Source organism: Ambystoma mexicanum, chromosome 2q (assembly GCF_040938575.1).
Source record: "Ambystoma mexicanum isolate Mex_15411 chromosome 2q, UKY_AmexF1_1, whole genome shotgun sequence".
NCBI lineage: Eukaryota > Metazoa > Chordata > Amphibia > Caudata > Ambystomatidae > Ambystoma > Ambystoma mexicanum.
Genome location: NC_090924.1, coordinates 911,350,841 through 911,373,640, shown reverse-complemented (window position 1 = coordinate 911,373,640; position 22,800 = coordinate 911,350,841). Strand labels below are relative to the sequence as shown.

The 22,800-nt window shown below is 43.5% G+C and overlaps 1 protein-coding gene across 2 annotated transcripts in view; it reads left to right on the top strand.

The window, feature by feature from the left end:
* Positions 1–22,800, top strand: part of SPMIP4 (sperm microtubule inner protein 4) — a 364,345-nt gene that overhangs the window by 230,016 nt on the left and 111,529 nt on the right. For both annotated transcript variants that reach the window (XM_069648203.1, XM_069648204.1), the window contains exons 6-7: positions 8,065–8,153; positions 19,815–19,989. In XM_069648203.1, the coding sequence (XP_069504304.1) occupies positions 8,065–8,153; positions 19,815–19,989 (264 nt within the window). The remainder of the gene's footprint in view (positions 1–8,064; positions 8,154–19,814; positions 19,990–22,800) is intronic.

Below are 22,800 nucleotides of genomic sequence, written 5' to 3'. Positions count from 1 at the left end.
ATTATGCTTTTAAGCGACTGTATTTTAATTTGTGCTTTAAAAGTCTCTTTTGCCAAAATAAACGTATTCATTCATACAAAGAAGGGTAGACCATGTTTGTTGAAAGCAGTTCAGCAGAACAGAGATTGCCATTATTTTGAAGTGAAAGGCAGTTATCAAATTAGAGAATGGTGGATCCATACATTGTACTATATGATCACAGTGAACATCATACACAGTATATCAGCCATACCTGCTGTAATTTCCGAGTGTGTGGTGTATGACTGGCATGTTAAGTTATGCAGCATTTGTAAAGCGCTGAAACTCGCCATGTATGGGTTCAACACAGTGAAGCAGCCTGGACCGAAATTTCATTCCATAATCAAGCAGAGCATTGCAAAAAGTGAGAAAGGTACGAATCATTTTTGCCAACCACCTATCCTTCATACCAAACATCAATCTTACATATAACAAAACCCACCAACAACTCCATGCTCTGAAGACATTCAGCCCACATCTAGAGTTCCCACAGACAATTGAGATGTTTCAGGATGTTATCTCCCCAGCAATTTAAAGTATCAATGATAAGAACATATCAGCCATGGGAGGCTCTTAGCTCAACTCAAGTGACTTCCATTTTTTTTCACAGAGCCACTCATGATGTATTAGTGTTCCCTCATTATAAGAGAAAATGACACAGAGGAAGAAAGCTCACACTGCATTAGCAATTTTTATAACCAAGACAAAAACCTTTCTTTGCCACATTCAAAAAAAGACTCAAAACGTGATTGTTCACACAGACTTTTAAAGTATTTGTCACATCACAGACATCGATGAACAGATAAGACCAAGCATCATAAATGGGTCAGAGGAATTGTGATTTGTATTATCAGAAACTGTTGGACAGAAATCTAAATATTTCACTGACTTTGGCATCTAGCCTAAACTCCCCTCACCTAAAGTCATTTTAGGATTACCTGCTCGACATTCCCAAATCTACTACCCTCTCTGTCTCTTTCCATAGTACTCCATTACAGTTCAAAGGTTTTACTTAAACAAAGAACAGGTTCACACTCTCGAAAGTCTCTGTATGAAGTTCACAGGGTTCGGAGCACATCACTGTCATTTACAGTCTCTAAACCTCTCTCATCGAAGGTCCTCCAGCTGGTCTCCAGCTAATGGTGGAATGTCACCTCTTTCAGTTACCTTGCTGTTCCTGCAGACAACCCTGGGTCTCCACCACAAGTTTCAGATGTAGGTTTTGTTTCTCTAATACTTTGCAACAGGGTCAAAATAGGTTTTCTGTCTCAGTTTGTGCAGAGAAGCACTACAAGGCTCATTCACAACCTCTTTAATCCTCCTTTGGTCCTGACCCTCTTCCACATGCTCATTCCTCCTCTTGTTGGTTTATCCTCTTCTGACCAGGGCATCACCCTTACTCCTGCATTGGGTGGTACATCCCCTAAAACCGGCAAAGTTACCTCCAACCTCGTAATGAGGTCCAATGTCTTTGGCCACCTGGACCACTCCACTAGAAGTCACCAGAATAAGGCAGGGGCCTTTGACACATATAAAATGGCAGTGTCTTTTTGAACACCATTAAAATGCAATCGTGATCTACTCTCTAGCACTATATTGTTGTAATGGTTATAATGACCAATATACTCAGATCTAAAATATGTGTTTTATGAGCCAACTAGCTTAACTACCCAGCTTTGCCCGGGATTTCAACTCTCAGATTTTTAAAATTCTCTGATCAGTAAGTCTCACTTCAGTTTCTTCAGCAGTTTCATTGCTTTGTGTTTTTTGCAGCATGAATTCTCAGGTCAGTAAATCCCGCTTGAGTTTCTTCAGCAATCTCATTCCTTTGCTGTTCAGCAGCACTAATTCTCTTAACAGCAAGTCATGTTTTAGTTTCTCCAGCAGGTTCTTTGCTTTATTTTTTTAGCAGCACAAATTCTCTGATTAGTAAGTCTTGCTTCAGGTTCTTGAGCACTTTCATTGTTCTGTCTGAAAGAATGTTGAATTCTATCAGCTTCATGGTCTTGAGATCTACCTGCTTCAGAATGTTGATCATGTTTCAGCTTTCGATGTTATGTTTCGATTCAGGTGGGATTAAATACTGCTCTCTTTTTTCGTGCCATTTCTGTAAAAATATATTCGTGGGATTAAAGCATTAATGAAAGGAGAGAATACAGAAGAAAGAAGTATTTTTGTTAAACATGGAACCTGATTCAAATCAACGGATTCAACTATGTCATCTTCAAATTGTAGCAAAATGCTGTTTAATGTCATGAGGGTGAAGTACCTGTCCTTTACAAAATGTTGCAATAGAAATTAATCAGGTGTTGTTGATCATGTTTCAGCTTAGATGCACAATGCTGTGCACTTTCTATAAATGACCTTTAGATGGCCGTGTAACACCACAAAACGTAATGCAGAAAAACCAAAACGTTTAATTATGTCGGAACAGGATGACCTATTGAGCCAGAAATAGTTGCATTAATTCAGCAATGAAATAAAGACTATGCCATGCAAAATACATGACACCAGACATCATTGTTCATGAGGAGTTAAGTCCCCAAGAACGCTGCATGCAAAACCCACAAAAAAACACAACTTTGTTTGATATATTTTTACAAAGGTAGCGGGCGCCCCTCTCTCGCAAGAACAGACATGATAACCTGTTCAGTGGTTATTAACCACTTGAGAGTTCGCAGCCACTGCTTTTACTCACTGTGCCTTTCACAGATGGGAAATATCCATTTGCATATCAGTCTTTGTCCTGCCCAGGGGCAGTCCAGCACCGAAATACAATCCAATCTGAACGAGAGTACCACCAGCAACCCCATACACGTGTTTCACCCTTGTTGGGGATCATCAGTGAGGTGAAGCTGATGCCTCTCTAAGCACAGTGAGAGGGAGACCACGTCTGGTTGCCCCCAGGAGACCTAGGGTTACCAATCCCAGGTTCCTTAACAAATAATTTTACAAAGGTAGCGGGCGCCCCTCTCTCGCAAGAACAGACATGATAACCTGTTCAGTGGTTATTAACCACTTGAGAGTTCGCAGCCACTGCTTTTACTCACTGTGCCTTTCACAGATGGGTAATATCCATTTGCATATCAGTCTTTGTCCTGCCCAGGGGCAGTCCAGCACCGAAATACAATGGCAATTCCAATCTGAACGAGAGTACCACCAGCAACCCCATACACGTGTTTCACCCTTGTTGGGGATCATCAGTGAGGTGAAGCTGATGCCTCTCTAAGCACAGTGAGAGGGAGACCACGTCTGGTTGCCCCCAGGAGACCTAGGGTTACCAATCCCAGGTTCCTTAACAAATAATTTTACAAAGGTAGCGGGCGCCCCTCTCTCGCAAGAACAGACATGATAACCTGTTCAGTGGTTATTAACCACTTGTGAGTTCGCAGCCACTGCTTTTACTCACTGTGCCTTTCACAGATGGGAAATATCCATTTGCATATCAGTCTTTGTCCTGCCCAGGGGCAGTCCAGCACCGAAATACAATGGCAATTCCAATCTGAACGAGAGTACCACCAGCAACCCCATACACGTGTTTCACCCTTGTTGGGGATCATCAGTGAGGTGAAGCTGATGCATCTCTAAGCACAGTGAGAGGGAGACCACGTCTGGTTGCCCCCAGGAGACCTAGGGTTACCAATCCCAGGTTCCTTAACAAATAATTTTACAAAGGTAGCGGGCGCCCCTCTCTCGCAAGAACAGACATGATAACCTGTTCAGTGGTTATTAACCACTTGAGAGTTCGCAGCCACTGCTTTTACTCACTGTGCCTTTCACAGATGGGAAATATCCATTTGCATATCAGTCTTTGTCCTGCCCAGGGGCAGTCCAGCACCGAAATACAATGGCAATTCCAATCTGAACGAGAGTACCACCAGCAACCCCATACACGTGTTTCACCCTTGTTGGGGATCATCAGTGAGGTGAAGCTGATGCCTCTCTAAGCACAGTGAGAGGGAGACCACGTCTGGTTGCCCCCAGGAGACCTAGGGTTACCAATCCCAGGTTCCTTAACAAATAATTTTACAAAGGTAGCGGGCGCCCCTCTCTCGCAAGAACAGACATGATAACCTGTTCAGTGGTTATTAACCACTTGAGAGTTCGCAGCCACTGCTTTTACTCACTGTGCCTTTCACAGATGGGAAATATCCATTTGCATATCAGTCTTTGTCCTGCCCAGGGGCAGTCCAGCACCGAAATACAATGGCAATTCCAATCTGAACGAGAGTACCACCAGCAACCCCATACACGTGTTTCCCCCTTGTTGGGGATCATCAGTGAGGTGAAGCTGATGCCTCTCTAAGCACAGTGAGAGGGAGACCACGTCTGGTTGCCCCCAGGAGACCTAGGGTTACCAATCCCAGGTTCCTTAACAAATAATTTTACAAAGGTAGCGGGCGCCCCTCTCTCGCAAGAACAGACATGATAACCTGTTCAGTGGTTATTAACCACTTGAGAGTTCGCAGCCACTGCTTTTACTCACTGTGCCTTTCACAGATGGGAAATATCCATTTGCATATCAGTCTTTGTCCTGCCCAGGGGCAGTCCAGCACCGAAATACAATGGCAATTCCAATCTGAACGAGAGTACCACCAGCAACCCCATACACGTGTTTCACCCTTGTTGGGGATCATCAGTGAGGTGAAGCTGATGCCTCTCTAAGCACAGTGAGAGGGAGACCACGTCTGGTTGCCCCCAGGAGACCTAGGGTTACCAATCCCAGGTTCCTTAACAAATAATTTTACAAAGGTAGCGGGCGCCCCTCTCTCGCAAGAACAGACATGATAACCTGTTCAGTGGTTATTAACCACTTGAGAGTTCGCAACCATCTGTGAAGGTACAGTGAGCAAAAAGCAATGGCTGCGAACTCTCAATGTGGTTAATAACCACTGAACAGGTTATCATGCCTTGTTCTTTCGAGAGAGGGGCGCCTGCTACCTTTTTTGTATTTTTGAAAGGAACTTGGGGTTGGTCACCCTAGGTTACCTGGGGGCAACCAGACGTGGACTCCCTGCTCACTGTGCTTAGAGAGGCTCAGCTTCACCTCACTGATGATGCCCAACAAGGCTGAAACACGTGTATGGGGTTGCTGATGGTACTCTTGTTCAGAGAGGAATTGCCATAGCATTTCGGTGCTGGACTGCCCTTGTGGGCGGGACAAAGACTGATATGCAAATGGATATTTCCCATCTGTGAAGGTACAGTGAGCAAAAAGCAATGGCTGCGAACTCTCAATGTGGTTAATAACCACTGAACAGGTTATCATGCCTTGTTCTTTCGAGAGAGGGGCGCCTGCTACCTTTTTTGTATTTTTGAAAGGAACTTGGGGTTGGTCACCCTAGGTTACCTGGGGGCAACCAGACGTGGACTCCCTGCTCACTGTGCTTAGAGAGGCTCAGCTTCACCTCACTGATGATGCCCAACAAGGCTGAAACACGTGTATGGGGTTGCTGATGGTACTCTTGTTCAGAGAGGAATTGCCATAGCATTTCGGTGCTGGACTGCCCTTGTGGGCGGGACAAAGACTGATATGCAAATGGATATTTCCCATCTGTGAAGGTACAGTGAGCAAAAAGCAATGGCTGCGAACTCTCAATGTGGTTAATAACCACTGAACAGGTTATCATGCCTTGTTCTTTCGAGAGAGGGGCGCCTGCTACCTTTTTTGTATTTTTGAAAGGAACTTGGGGTTGGTCACCCTAGGTTACCTGGGGGCAACCAGACGTGGACTCCCTGCTCACTGTGCTTAGAGAGGCTCAGCTTCACCTCACTGATGATGCCCAACTAGGCTGAAACACGTGTATGGGGTTGCTGATGGTACTCTTGTTCAGAGAGGAATTGCCATAGCATTTCGGTGCTGGACTGCCCTTGTGGGCGGGACAAAGACTGATATGCAAATGGATATTTCCCATCTGTGAAGGTACAGTGAGCAAAAAGCAATGGCTGCGAACTCTCAATGTGGTTAATAACCACTGAACAGGTTATCATGCCTTGTTCTTTCGAGAGAGGGGCGCCTGCTACCTTTTTTGTATTTTTGTTTGATATATATAGATTAAGAATGATTGTGGCCAAACACGTTATGATTTCTGACGCAGTAGGCATGCACCCCCCTGTACTGGCGCTGGGTTGTGCCTCAGTTGTTAAACCTCTACTAACTAGGAACTTACCCTTTCTACGGTGAACCACCATTTATAGTTCTTTTTCCCTTCTCTCATTCTTTGATGTATGTGTTGCTTTCATTCTTCGTAAGTGGTTTTCTGTTATTTGGCACTTTATACAACTCCTATATAAAATACAATAAATGTAGGTAATTCTAATAGCATAAATGGCTTTACAGATGAAATGTTAGTATTAAGATTAATGTATTATGTACACAGTTTGTGTGTGGTCTATGTTCAAGTTATGTTTGGATGAGTGACAATTCGAATATGAGCATGACCAATTCAGACAATTTGATGATGCTGAGCATAAAAAAGAATTGCTTGTGGCCACATGGTATCACATCTGGCTATCACACTGCAGCTGTTGCAGTGGCAGGCACTACAGAATAAACAAATGCAATTCAGTCAATTCAAAGGTTTTCCAAACACCCTGTTTCCTGTTAGGCATTTTCAAAGTAGACCAGGGGGTGCACCCTCCTTTTTTCCGTCATATTAATCTTCTTCTGGACTCGATAAGCAAGATGGCACCCTAGCATGGTACTTAATTCAGCCCAATATGGAAGCTGTCACAGGGTTAGAGAAAATCCACGACCCATGTCATACTTGCCAACATTATCCTTTCCATTTGGCAGACTTTGGTCCAGCCCTGTATTTAACTTTGCATTCTTGAACTAGTAGCCTGAGATTTACACTGGGGAAATCCAGCACTACAATCGCAGAATGCAATGTTAAAACCAGGACTCAACTAGCATCTTCCAAATTGAATGGTTAATGTGGGCATGTATGCCATTTAAATGGCAAACAAACCATTTTGCTTTTTAGTTTTGGCCAATTTGCATACTTTCGTTTTTACTGGGTGAGCTAATAGTATTGCTGGAGGCTGAAAAAAAAGATGCCAGGTCTCTTTAGACTGGTTAGTTTTGGGTCAGGCTGTGCTTAAGCATGGCATTAGATACGTATCACAAGTAGCACATGTGCACTCTCTGAGATTTGACTCATAGATGGTTCCTGAGCATCACCATAGATTTAGGCATATAGATGGTGCTTCAAAATGATGAGTTGAGGCTACAATGTTTTGCTTTGCAGGTGGTTCTTTTGCCACCACTTTTATTTTGTTCTCATAAGTGGCACTTTAGCTCCAATTTTGAGACCAGCATTAGATTTGGCTCATTGCCAGTGCAGTAGCACCACAACACCTTTAGTCTCATGGATGGTGATTTAACACCACATTGCTTTTACTGCATAGTTCTGAATCACAGGTGGTGTTTCCCGACACGTTTAGTTTTGGCTCTTAGGTGATCCGTTAGTGTCACAATTAGTTTTAGCTCTGAGATCCTGTTTGCTGTAGACAAATGATGTCAAGTCCATTGTTATATATATTTGCAATGTGGCACGCAACAGACAGCACACACTGACGGATACCAAGGAGGTAGGAATGGGGGAATGCAGGAATTTTCACTGCTCTATCGTAGTGAATTCTTCAGCAATGAGGTTCACCTCATTAGCCATTTTGCTAGGACCTCGGGGGAAGCCAGTGTGGCCAAAGATGTTCCCTTTTATCAAAGCCAAAATTGTCAGCTTAGCATTCATTGCTTATTTCAGCCTAGTTTCTAAGCCTGCTAACTCCCTGCACTAGCCTAATTGGAATGACAACACTCTGAACACGGGAAATTGTGTAACAACTTCAACACTAGGTTCCTGTGCATGAAAATACATTTATAGGAAATGATAATACAGCCTCCTATAGCGTAATGTGCCTATAAAATGTGAACAAAGAAATACTTGACATACAATCTTTATATGTTATGGTTTTATAACTTAAGGTACAGAACTGCCATTTTCATTTACTGAAATTGTTCACACTTTCACATGATTTTTTTAGGAAATCCATTTAGACATGAAGTTCTCAAAATTCATTTGGAATCAATGAAAAAGGCTTTAAATTGGCCAGGGCAACATGGCTACTTTCATGTAAGTATGTCTGATTGCATGTTAAGACATTTAAGCTTATATCCTATTTGAGTTGTTTCAAACTTTTCTAATGACAGGAATGTATCAGGCTTGTGTTGAATGATAGTGACAAGAGATGTATACCTGGTCTAATTGGATTTAAATAAAGACTACGTATGTTGTGCTATGTAACATTTGTATAGTGCCTAACTGCCATTGTCATAGTCTGGACGTGATTTAGGTGTTCTGGGGATATGATTATTGCTATGTGGCCCATATCATGTCTAACAACTTCCACCCAGGCTGGGCTGTTCAGTTGACAGTGGTTTGTATTCTATGACTGGTAGTTTCCTTTTTCCCATAGGTTTGGGGCTTCAAATCATTGACTGTCACATGTTATTGGATAAAAAGCAAAGACTGAACACTAGTCATATACTTTCTCTTTGTTATATCAGCTACGTTCCCACCACTACTAACTTATTCTATATGTTATGTTATGTTAGTAGGCTTTTATACTGTCCCAAATTGGCATCATAGTAGTTTTAAATCAACTACTCTTGTCCGTGGAGTGCCATGCTGTGCCGCTACGGTATATAAAGCAGAAATGTATATTACATTTGCACCATGTCCCTGCTTTGTATTGAGCTATTCGACCAGGAAGGGAGGTTGGACCATGGTCTAATGAATAGACGTAAATCTATGAAGAGGGAATTTAAACAGAGAGTGGTGTTGGTTGGCTAGCCACCCAAGAATGTGCATGGATTGCCACAACATGTGAAGGCATTGTGTGTAGTTGGGTGAAGATCTTGGCTGGTTGTAAAGGGTACAGGTGCCTTGTTAAGAGGCACAAATGAAAAGATAGTGTGATCAATGAGGAAGCTGGAGCTCTAGTCCAGCCCACTGAGGACCACAGTCCAGTGAGTCTTTTAAAAGAGTGAAAGGTGCAATGCGATGGAATTTATGAATGTTCAGGAGAACAAGACTGACAGCTTTAGCAGTGGTAGTGTTGAAGTTTGATGTTGCAATAAAGAAGACACTTGAGATCAAAATCATTGGGGGATGTGGTTAGCGGGATACGGATTAAGGATGTAGAAGAGGGTATAAGTAGTGTGGCATTTGAGGTCAGGGATGAATATCACTTCAGTGTTAGAGCAGTTGAGCATCAGACAACCCAGGGCCATCTGGTGACAGTTAATAGATAAGCAGTGAGTCATATCACAGGACGATTCAGGAGAAGATGAAGAATACTTGAGTACAATAAGCAAATAAATGATATGGGAATCCAAAGGCAAAGATGACTTTGCAGATATATGAGGTGCCGTGGGTGAAGGAGGGGAGTCAAAGACAGCTCCAAAGGAGCAGAAGAGAAGGAAGATTTGAGTGCAGTCTCCAAATTGATAAAATAAGAAACCAAAGGAGGAGATGTGTTCTCAAATGGTAGTTATAGAGGTAAAATGAATGAAGAGGAGGCGACAAGGACAGACCCTTTCAGCACCTCTACCAGGAAGGGACGGGACAGCTGAGGAAATAAGTGTTACAGAAAATGGAAAAGAAAGGATCAACTGGGTAGGAAACCACTTAAGCAAGAACTGAAAAGTCCGTAAGGAGTCAGAGGTGGTCAACTGTAACAAATGTGTGGAAGGAACCTCAAGGAAACTGGGAATAGATGACATATGGCTATGGCCATCCACAGTGACATAGTTAAAGAAATGAATAAGATGTGTTTCCATGGAGTGCCTTTTCTGGAACCGAGAATGGAGGTGGTCTCTAAGACTATTTGAATCCAGTTAGTCAGTGATGCTGTTGAAGATTTAATTTCCGAGAACTTTGAAATAGTGAGCAATGAGAGAGACAGGCAGCAAGTTGTCTGGGCTGTTGGGGTCAGTGGTGTGCATCTTTAAAATGGGTGGGGTGGTGGCCACCTAGACAAATGAGGAAAAGGGAGGGCTGAAGAAAGGTAAGAGGTGGGTGCATTTGGGGTGCCATCTCAATGGCTTTTTGTGTTACAGAGGGGCCACCAAGAGCACAGAAGGGGTTGTCAGCCTGAAGAATAGGTGACTTCTCATGCCGAGTAGCGGGAGGGAATTATGATAGATTTTAAAGCAAAAGTAGCTGGTAGATAAGAGCAAAAGGGGAAAAGAACAGAGTCAAGGAGGGATAAACATTGACTGGAGGGCCATGGATAGCTTGTGAGGATGAGAGCAGAGAGAGGAAATCGGGTTAGTGTACTAAGGAGTACTGGCAGCAAGTGGTGATTCCTTGTAGGAAGCAATGAGAGGGGGTTTTGTGCCAGAGTTGCAGGTTGAGGCGCATGGTTGTCCAGAGTTTTTTGATGTGCAGGGAATCCATGGTTCAGGGTATGTTCAAGTGGGTTTAAAGTAGCAATTGGGTTAATGTGTGTCCGAGTAAACTGCCTTTGGCAAATAGAATGTCTCAGTGGAATCACAAGAGGTGGAGAGAGAACTTGAAGGGAAGTCCAGACTTGATCTGAGTAACTGGACATAGAAACAGGATGGAATTTTTGTTTGGTGATTTTAGAAGGAGAGGGAGAGTGGAAGAGACAGATACAATTAAATTGAACTGAGAATGTTCAGAGGGCGAACGGTATGGTTAGTTTAAGAATTCAGTGAGATGGAAAGGAATATGATATCAAGTAATCTGCACAAGCGTGCGTCAGCAGGTTATGGAGGGTGACCAGAGAATGGTCAGAGAGAGTGGAGTCAATCTAAAGTTTGTGGGCCTTTGTCATAATGAGGAGGTTGAAGTTTCAAAGAGTATAATGAACTTCTTTGAGATGAGACTTGAGGAGTAGCCCAAGCTCATGGAAGCAGAGGTTTAGAGTGCTAAAGGACTGTAGCCGAGTACAATAGTAACAGGGGCTTTAAAGAGAGGTTTAATACCACTGTAGTCAAAATCGAGCAGAGAAATGGAAATGCGGGCAGATGGGCTCGGTTTGGTAATCACGAGAATCAAAATATGGGTTTCATTAACTAATGCAGAAATGTGGGATGCAAGACATTTCTTTTTGGGATCAATTGCACAAAACTTGCATTTCACACTTATCCATTTTAAAGCTGATAGTCAAAAACAAATCCAATAAAATGTAATACAGTACTGGTTGTAAAATAAAACAAAAACACAAAAACGTTAATATGCATGAACATCATATACAGAGAACATTTTCCCAAATCTTATATAAAGGTAACTGAAGAAAAACAAAAATACAGAAATGTATTCCAAAATATATAAACTGTAAATAAAACATTACCTAGACAACAACTTACTAAGCTAACCAAAGGCAAAACATGTCAACCAATATCATCTTTGCAAACAACTCTAAAACCTGGTAAACGTTTGTCAACATCGTCAGTGGTAAACCTCATATTCATCGGGCCAGTAATTGTTCAATCGTCTGCAGAAACTTTCAAAACAAACAAAAACAATCACTCGAAGCTCAATATTATAATCCTATTAAAAAACGTTGTACCACTTGTATTTATACTAAATTGCCATTTTATTGACAATAGCCTGGTAGGCAGAGTTGTCACAGAATCACCAGCATTATTAGCAACGGTGCTGGAGCTTCTGTGTCCCCATTCCCACAGAGTCCTGTACGACTCCATAGAAATGAGGCCTTACACTTTCCGCCGTCTGAAATCCTGGGCGTTGTAATGTCCAGGTGGCACCGGGATCTCAGGTGGCGGAAACAGTGTTACTAATCTGGTGGCAATGCATCGGTAGCACCGGCGGGTTACCGCCGGACTCATAATGAGGCCCATACTGATGCAGAACACTGGCCTTTGTTAAATAGCTATTACATCATTTGTAACCTCCAAGAGGATAATTTTCCACAACTGATAATTTAAAGGAAAACAGCCATTTGTTCAGATTAGTGAACAGGGGGGTCTCTTCCCGTCAAGCTTCTGGCATCCATGAAATACTTTTCAGAGACAAAGGCAAATCAGGCGCCCGAGAGGTTTTCTCAGTAGTCTTTATCAGATTAGGTTACAAGACACTCTGGACGAGCACTCAGCACAGTTTGCCTTCAACCTGCTTACATAGGCTATTTGGAGGATGCAACATCCTTGTGCAAGTGACTACTGTGGTCAGAGTATGCATTTGATAGGTCATCTTAGTCAAAGGAAAAAAACTCACTTTACCATGATTTGGTGGCTTATCTGGTGCATCCCAAGCCCACATTAGCATAATTGCATTAACAATTTCTCCTGACGCACAAACTGATAGGCTATTTTAGACCCAGCTGAACACAATAACAACATTCTTCAACTTCTGCCAAGAACAATTTTAATCACATCACTGTCTTTTCTTTATCGACTTTTTGAGGTCCTGCTAAGTTTAGTTAGCGCTGTATACAGTTGAGAAATAAATAACCTCTATTATATGATTCCAAATAATGCAGCTGGCCATGTCAAATTAGTCTACATAAAGTACAGTGTGCTCTCCTTATTAACAACATAGATAAATGTACCCAGTTTTCCCTTGCCTTGTCTAACTTCATCATCAATCTTGTCTGCTTGCCTGACTAGTTCCAAATGTAACCTCCAAGACTCAATTATCTCACCATAAAATGCTGCCAAAGACCATCTCGTGCACCGGCCTCCGTTGCTTATCAGCATGAGTCAGGGTTTTCCACATCTGGCTTTAAAACTAGACACCATGTTGTGCTTGAGGTATCCATTTTACAACCATTTTAAAATATATCTCTGTCTGCCACTGTATTAATCCTCCAGGGAGCCATTATTTATTTAATGAAGCATTTCTCACATTGTATCCCTTATTCATGATATATCCTTATACACTCATAATATGTGTGTGATATTTAAAGCACCCTTCACTTCCTGGGTCATTGTAACCCAAATATGCACAGCACCATGTGCACTATAATCCTGATTTCTGTAATAATGGAACCGTTTGATCTGGCTATCATGTTATCTGTACTCAGTTGTGGGGGGGAGGTTGGCACCACTATACATTGGAAAAAGTACTTTTTGTAAGAGGAAAGCCATTTCACCCCCTTCGGTGCCTTAATTAGAACAAGCAGTACATGGAAATGGTTATAGAGGAGGTGGATGAGTTCTCAGAAGGGGTTGTAGACCCTGGCAAGGAAGAAGCGCTTTGAAGCATGGATGTCATAGTGCAACAAATAATACTTCTATGGAGAGAATTGCGTTTTATAAAGAATATAAATTGGGATAGATGGTTGAGGTGAAGGGTAAACCCAGGAATAATAATTGAGGAAAAGGGTTAAATCCCTCTGGAGAAATGTATGCTGACTGAATCTTAGAGAACAAAATCAACTAGAAAGTACACATTTAGCCATTTGGAGGCAAAAAAAAACAAATGTTTGCTGACACAAGAGGTAATGCAGTAGATGATAAAAGATCATTCTGTTCACTTATAACAAATGCACTGCAGGGTCCTACCCAACAATTCATTACGAAATACGTTGCAAATGCACCAAAGTCCCACCCACAGAGGTATAATGATAGAATTGCTCAGGTACTTTAGAGTAAATTGAAGTAACTGTTATAAACACTTCAGTTCTTCAAAGCCCGGATGGACTTGCAAATATCTTTTCATGTGTGATGGGTGGGTGGAGTTCCTGCCCACTTTGTATAACCATAATTTCTAAAATTGGCAAATGTTACCTCTATGTAAAATAGTATAAGCAGAGCAGTCAATCAGAGGGGTTGCCAAGGATAGCAGCTTCTACCCCAGGTGAAAAACCTGGAACCTCAGGCTCTGACCTTGTAGTGCCTTGTAGAAAAGGTAGTGCTAGTGGCAGAATGCTCTCATAGTGCCGGTGGCAGAATGTTCTCATACTGCCGGTGGCAGAGCACTCTCCTAGTGCCAGTGGCCAAAACGCTTGTATAGTGCCAGTGGCAAAACGCTCTTATATTGCCGGTGGCAGAACGCTCTTACGATGCCGGTGGCAGAAAGCTCTCTTACGACCGGTGGCAGAACGCTTTCCTAGTTCCAGTGGCAGAACACTCTCATACTGCCACTGGCAGAACACTCTCATAGTGCTGGTAGCAGAACGCTTTTATAGTGCCAGTGGCAGAATGCTCTTATACTACTGGTCACAGAACTCTCTTATAATGGCAGTGGCAGAATGCTCTCAGAGTGCCGGTGGCAGAACGCTCTCATAGTGCCGGTGGCAGAATGCTTGTATAGTGCCGGTGGCAGAACGCTCGTATAGTGCCGGTGGCAGAACGCTCTTATAATGGCAGTGGCAGAATGCTGTTATACTGCCGATGGCAGACTGCTCTTATAGTGCCGGTGGCAGAACGCTCTCATAGTGACAGTGGCAGAATGTTTTACAGAAGGTCCAACACCTTCTGTGGGTCTTGGCACCCCAGGATCAGGAAAAGGACTCTGAAGCACATCAGGACACTAAGACTGGACTTCAAAAGACATCAGGTTTATTTTCAGCAAGGCAGGACACAGCATACCGCACACCAAAGACATCTCTGCAAACTCCCAATTTCTCTAGCCTCTCTGCCCCTTATATACACTTTAGAAAGGTGAGGTAATGGTATGATCAATGTACAAACCTTTTCCCTACCTGTGATTCATTGGCCTATTTGTCACTCGGAACTAGTCTAAACAGGTCTCATCTAACTCATTCTACGTCAGTGTCTTCTGCAAGAACTTCTATGAAAACAGTTATTCATGGATGTCATCATGATTTGCAGAAATCCAACATCTTAGAAATTGCCTGACCATGCCTGGCTTATCACAAAATGGAGGATCAACCTATTCCTGATCAGAACTTGATACCTGTTCCGATTTGAGTCTAGATTTTTAGTAACTTTATAATAAGCATGTACTACCTGACATATTTTCTACTGTGCGTGACATTCTGACCCCACAAAATAGATCATTCTTCTAAGCGCTTTCCTGAAAGGCACTACATTTCTGATTTTTGCACATTTAGAGTCATTGATCAACCCGATAAGTTATCTACATTCGGTTTGAGGAGGAGAGGGTTTACTTCCAAAACATCCAGTTTGAGGTGGAGGGGGGACTCATCCCTGTGCAATGTTCTCATAGTGCTGGTGGCAAAACGCTTGTATAGTGCCGGTGGCAGAATGTTCTTATACTGCCGGTGGCAGAACGCTCTCATCATGGCATAATGGCCGTGGCTGAACGCTCTCATAGTGCCGGTGGCAGAATGCTCTCATAGTGCCAGTGGCAGAATGCTCTCATAGTGCCAGTAGTAGAAAGCTTTTCTAGTGCCGGTGGCAGAACGCTCTCATAGTGCCATTGGCAGAATGTTCTCGTAGTGGCGGTGGCAGAACGCTTGTATAGTGCCGGGGACAGAATTCTCTTATACTGCCGTTGGCAGAACGCAGTCATAATGGCAGTGGCCGAACGCTTTCATAGTGCCGATGGCCGAAAACACTCTTATAGTGCCAGTGGCAGAACGCTCTCACAGTGCCAGTGGTAGAATGCTCTTCTAGTGCCGGTGGCAGAATGCCCTTATAGATCCCAACTTGCTATTTGTAGTGTCCACGTCGTAGCCTTTAGCTGAATATGTTTTACTGCTAAGAAGAAAGGAGGGGAAGCATAAGGGCTAGGAGCCCTTATTCTTTCCCTAATCTTATCACTCAGATGTAGTATAGACTATATGGGAGAAAAGAGAGCAAATAATCCACAGTGCAGTCAATATTTTAAGGTCAATACTTAAATATTACCTGGCAGTGGTGACGCTCTACTGCACCACAGTACTCACAAATATGCCAGCGCTTCACTCAGCATGCCACTCTTGCAATCTAAACATTATCATGCCACTTTTCACTCCAAACCTGCTCTAAACCTTTCCAGTTCATCACAAATAAATAGGGGCAGACTGTGTCTGTCTCTCTGAGCCTCCTTCTGATGTCTCTACCATTTCATTAGCTGCATTATAGCCAACATCGTTGTTGTTTTCTCATTGTTTTCACCACTTGCAAGATCAAATAGTCTTGCCTGCCATTGGGCGGTCAGTTCGGCTTCTTTGTCGAGCCTTACTTGAATGGCAAGGTTGCTTGGTCTTTCATTGTCTCTTGTACATTTTCATAATGTTTCATGAATGGGTTCATAGACACTGCCAAGGAAGCCATAATCAGGTTTTGCATCTGGGCCATGTCCAGGCTTCCGCGAGCCGGTCCAGAGTCATGTCCGTCTTGTTTGCGATGGGGTAGTGACTGGTTATATTGTGAATTGTTAGAGCCTGAGGATTCTGATATTGTTCTCTGAGGTGAGTATGAAGAAGACACCCCATGGTCTAATATGGCATCCTCTATAGGATTAGCGATCATGGGATCCAATGTAGAGGATTCGTTGACTCCGTCCCCTTTTTCCTCCTCAAGTATAAACCGCATACCATCCTTGGTAAGCGGGGTCATACCCGTGATAACCAAGGGTTCCAAGAGATTGCCAGCCCCTCCAGGCTGCCTTTCCGGCCCTCCCGGCACAGGAGTTGTCATCTCATTATATGCACTTAATCTTCTTTGCAGAGAGTGCATGGTATTAAGCTGTTCCACATCCTTAGCCAGTCTGTTAGCTAGGGCCAAGTGCTGTTGTTCTAGGTTTCATAGCAATAGCAAGGAGGATTGCTGAGACACAAAAGTTGCTGTGCCAAATCCCTTCATGCTCCATAGACCAGAGAGTCTTGTCTACTAAACACCTCTTCAAGGTATGAGCAATCCTCCATGCATACTGATTCCATCATGGAGAGAAGGCCCTCTTTTGCCATCTGCTTATACAGGACAGGCGTGCCCCTAGTTTGGGGGAACACCTCTGGTGTGGAGGCTGACATTGAATTCTTTTTAAAAAATTCTTCTTGTGGGTCCCCCCATTAAGAGGTCTTCCACCCACTGATGTTATAGCTTCAGCCACTGATGTTGTAGTTTCAGACTCTGCCTCTGTTGTTGTAAAGGGGAGTTTGTCCAGCCCTGGCTTGAGCGGGGATCTCCTCCAGCCCATATCCTGAGAGGTTGATGAATCCTTGTCCTCACCTCGTGGTGTCACACCTTTCTGCTCAGTTACCCTCATGTTTAACAGGGCTGTCCTTGAAATTGAAGGTAAAGTTGGTGGAACGGGCACCTTATTTTGGGAGGGGGCTTTTATGGCCAAGTCCTCACAAACTTCCCTACTTTTTACCTGGCGCCTACGGGACCAGACTGTAAAGAGTCTTCTCTTTCACACTTGAGGCTCTGTTCCTATGTTCAATCAGTTGGCCGGCCAGTCCTCACCCTCCACACCTTCCAGTCAGCCGGTAGCTAGTATCTGGTAAAAGCAATAGTAGCACTAGTAGCACTGTTCACATTGGTCACAATAGAGGTGGAGGGCACTCTCAGAGAGTGGCAGCAGTTCCAACCTCCCCTCTATCACTGCCACTCCAGCCACCGTATTGAAGTCTCAGGTTGTAATATCTCCTTTGTACACAAGGTAACAGCTCTGACTGTGATTCAAAGGGAGCACTTCCCCACAGTCATCGCCATGAGTCTATAATATATATGCAGTAAAGGCACTCCACACACAGTGCGTTGTGTACTTTAGGAGATTCAGTAAGTACAGTCACAAGTGCACAAAATATCTGTAGTTTTTCCGTTGTTTTTGGCAAGACACCAGCAATGCAGGCAGAAAGACAGAAAGGCAGAGTTTAAAAGGGACTTACTCTGTCCTGCACCATCTCTGTCTAACTGTCACTGTGTAACTGTAGGGCTGTGTGGCTATCCACATACACCCCAACTGCCAATTTAAGGCAAAGCAATACTCCAGCAATGCCGTCAGGCCGCCAGGCAGAGCAAAACATGGGCCCAACGCACTGTATACAACAAAGATACACTGCCAGCTCTCCCAACGAAGGCTAGCTCCCGTCTAACTTGCCCCCTCTCACCGCACCAACTCGGCTCAGCAGGGCACTCAGTGCAGCACTGACTCCAACTCACAGGCTCCTCTCTGCACTGCGGCTTGTCGTTACCCCTAGCCACCAGAGCCGGTGCAGCCATTGTACACTAAACTTCGCCCTGTTTTTTCCTTGAATTTCAAGGGTTTTGGTATTCCATAGATTTTTAGAATGCTTACAGACTACTGGCATGGTCTTCGGCCATGCTCAGTGGGCACAGCCTTTGGCCGTGGCCACTGTCATTTTAAAACGCTACCAGACCACTAGCCTTGGCCTTTGGCCATAGCCGGTGGACAGAGCCACTCTATATTTTAAAACACTTGCAACCCATCACTCAAAGACGTTCATCAATCACAAACTGATTTTGTCCTGTTTTGACAGTGGTATTGTTATGTATAAAAGATTGCAGGATTTGGGAACTCACAATATTTTTAGGCAATGCGCAGTGAGATTAATGATTTGCAATGGACCACAGACTTTGGTTAAGCAGCGTGCTCCAAGCCCCTTGTTTTATGGCCGGTCTCTTGGTGACTGTTGTGACACATCGCACAACCCCAACTAACCGCATTTAAGCAGCACATAAAAGGGAAAAAGTGATCAGCTGCAAGAATAACATGTCCCAAGGTACCTTTGCCCCACAGAGAAAATAAAAAGCTGGTACCCATGAATATACGCACAGTAAGTGACCATATATATTTTAAAGTGAAAAATACAAATGTAGTTCAATTGGCCTTCTCCTTAAAAGAAAGTGTGGCAGACAATATAGCATTGGACTTTAAAAAAAAGTAATGAACACCAGAAAAATAACCTGAGAGAGGAAATCTAGCAATTCATTTGATGGCAAAGTACAAAAGCTGCTCACATTTTTAAACCAAGCAATCTGTAGTGAAATAGTCCATGGAAAACAAAATCCCAATACGAAACAAGTGCTTGTGTTCTTGTAGGCAAGCGGCTGCGCTGGGAACATGACAACCTGAGTAAAATCCTGGTATCCAAATACTTGAGCAAGCTTGCCAATCTCAAAAAAACCCAAAGGGTTGGGTCCGCCCTCTGAAAAAAAGTGATGCTGTCCACCCAAATGTGTCCTTTTCTTTTGACTCTCTCATGCGAACGTTCCGTTCGGATCACTTAGAATCGATTTTTTAGCCTGCCTCTGCCACCACAGAATGGGACCGTCCATATATGAGTCAGTATTGGTTTCGGTGCAAAGAGCATGTGGTCTAACAGTGTGGGCTAGACCTCTCCATTTGGGAGCACGGCCAATATTGATTTTCATATGGTTCACATCTTCCTGCAACGGCCCTGGCAGGGGACAGAAACGATGATTTGGAAACTGAGCCTGTCCGAGAGGAATTATTCTCAGAGACTATGTTCAAGTCAAAGTGCTCTGTCCATCACCTTTTGGTGTTCCTATTTCTCCACAGCCAGTCAATTGATCGATGAGCCCACACAACACACCAAACTTAAATGACACCCCAGCTCCTGCAGCCTTAAAGCAGGTCATCATACTCGATTGATCATCTCACTAAAACTTTGCCTTCCTCTTCCGTCACTAAATGCAGTGCTCCCTAACTTTTCCATGTGTTTCTCGATGTTTCCTGCTCTTACCATTTTATAACAGGGTTTGGTGGGTGTTGTACTAGTAACATGACATTGTATTTGAATTCATGTGGATATGTTCCTTAGTGGATACAGCCAAATGAGAGCATGCAGAATAATGTTGATTACCATAACTTAACATGTTTGCTTGTCTGCTTGTTTTGCAGATTCCAAAATTCTCCTCTGGAAATGAGCAGAGGTACTATCCTATGCCACCAAAAATGATGGCGCCAAACATGACGTTAAGGCCTTGGGATGATACAATCTCCCAAAGATCAGCGAATTTGCTAAGAAATGTGGAGAAATCTCAGTGGATCACGACGTACAAACAGAGCTTCACAGGTACCACTTTGCCCTGTTTAACATAGGCATAGCAATGCGTGCTTTGTTCGTCCTGAATTGCCACAGGAAATCATTGTAGGCTCTGCCCACTCCAGCAGTTCAGTTTAGATGTGTTACCAGTTGTTGCTGCTCTAAACCCAAATCTTTTATGGAATTATCAGAGCATAGTCGAGAACACTTAAAATTGTTCAAATGTTTTTAATTTGCGATGCACTGGTATTGAGGGGGTTAGAAGGCCTGTGGCAATTCATTGCACTTAACATGTGCGTTATACATGTTTTTGGAGAAATTGCCTACGCACACATAATATTTGCTGATAACATTTAATAAGATTATCATGTACCGTGGTTTCATCGACTTAAATAAAGAAATGGTAAGTTGCTTAGTGGTAGGTTTCACCGTGGTGGAAAATAGAAAAATAGATAAATGTAGATGGGTGTGAAGAAGACAACATGCACAATGAAAGCAACCACACAGTCACTTACCACTTTGTGATTTAAGTCGATCAAATCATGTGGAACCTTAAATTAAGCTGGCCCTAAAGCTCTATGTCAGAAAAAAATAAAATTCAAGATAGAGGAAGAGGGAAGAAGGAGTTGGCAATGCATGCCCAGGCAAGGTGACCCAAACTATGGGTCCTGAATCTGTAGACTCTTTGTCAAGACAACTGTAGGTGTTATGCAACACTGATTTATACTGATGTTGACACTGTGGGTTCAATAAGCGCTTATTGGAGTGTTATGTCATTATGACATCATAATAGCACTGCCTACCAAGGCCATCCCTATTGAGCAATGGTTACAATATATTGTTTAAGAAAGACATCCTGTGTGAGCTTCTTTACAGGGCATTTTAGAAAATAAATGCTCCCAAGACAGAACCGGGACTTAATTCTAAATTCGGTGTTGGGCCTTGGCTTGGGATGTGGGACACTGTTGTTACTATACAAAGACTTGATTCTCGGACTAATATCCAGAAGTGCCCTAGACATGAAGAGAAAATCAGACGGCCATTTGTTGGGTTGGGTATGTGATGCAGGGCCATTTCCACTGAGGGGAATGATGACATAAAGAGAAATATTTAATAAATAGCTTATCCACTATTCTTCATAGGTGTCACAGATTGCCCTCTGGCGAAGATGTAGATGCCCTGGATTTTTTGATTTTCATTAAATAAATAAAACAATACGATAATTCGATCTCTGGAAAGGTAATCTTCTTATCAGAATCCTCTTACATACGCTCCATGCCAAAAGCATAGTGTACACGTGTGCCCTTCTGCATCAGCAGCCTGATCTGCAGTGCCTGCTCTCCAGATGCACAGAGCAGATTCTGAGGTCATAGGTGCCCATCTGACAGCTGCAGTGACTGCAAAGTCTCTGCAGCACATGGACTGCATCTGAGTTATGCACCTCTGTCCCAAAAACAACATATCTATTAGAATGCTGCCCACGTGCACAGTGAACTTTAAAAATAAACCATACCTGAGCTTAGGGTATGATGGCCAGAATTTCTAATAATTATCCAAGCCACATACATTTTATGTCACACATGCCAGCCCTGTAAGGCCAGTTCACCTGTGGAAGGATTGTGTGTAATTTCCCCAGCCGGCTAGGCTTTCTTGCTGCTTCCAGCCTTGGGGGTTGCCTCTCTTTGTTCGTTTGTTATGGCAGGTAGCACACGCCCAAGAAAGACAACCACACCACAGCAAGCTGTTCTTGGAACATAAATCAAGGGGTACACCCATTTACAAAAGGAGTAGCCACACACCGGGGTGCTGCATACCAAAGGTCTTTGATTCTACTGAGAAGGGAGGGGGTGGGTTTAGTGCATCCCTCTTTATGGTTGGAGGAAGGTTCCACATCTTGCCTCTCTCTGCCTCGATCTTTCCTTTCTGACCGCTCCACTTTCTGTAGCACAATCACTTTGTGTGTGATGTCAGAAGGCAAAGTCAACTTCCTCTAACAAGGGGCCCCTAAAGCAATGTATCTGTAGATGTTTGCATTTCAAAGAAGGAGTCTCCCTCTCCTTCTTTGTATCACTCTTTTACAAAAAACTGTCAAATCATTTTCTGGACCTTTGTTGGGAGAGTTGTTCTCTCTAAAGTCCTCCAGTTGTGAGGGGAAGACTGAATGTCCAAGGCAGAGGCAACCTTTGTCCCATAACCATACCCAGGGCACATTGGGGGTGAATTTCTGCTGCAACAAGACCTGCCTCTCTGTCAGCTACAAAGGTACCCAGGACCTCACAATGTCAACAGACACCTGCATGTATTGGTCAGCCTCCACTGAATTGTGGAACCCAAGCACAAGGACAAAAACATATCCTTGAGCTGCTGGATTGGGACTCGCAGCAACCTGAATGCCCAGGCATCAGGGATACCTATGTACCTGCCATCAAACCAATTTGAATTGTGATTCAAGCCTGTTTCACCGGTTTGCATCATTAGATCACCCCAGAGCGGTCTTTGATCTGCTGACCTGCAAGTTTGAAATTGTTCGCCGCTGCACCGCACTAGCTGAGCATTTCATTCCCTCAGCTCAAACTACAGTTCTTTGTTGCCTCGAAATGCTCCAACCAAACTGCGCATCCAGTCTCCAGATTCTTTGCCATTGGACCGACCTTCGAACCAACCCTAGGGTCTCTCATGGGCCGCACTTCCTCAAGCATCACCTTTGAACTGAACAAGCTCCTGTTTGACCCCTGCCCAACACCTCTCCCCATCAAGAACAAACCAACTGCTGTACCCAAACTGCTGAACTTCATGTTTGGACCTGTTTTTCATTGCACCATGCTAGTTGCCTCGGCATGA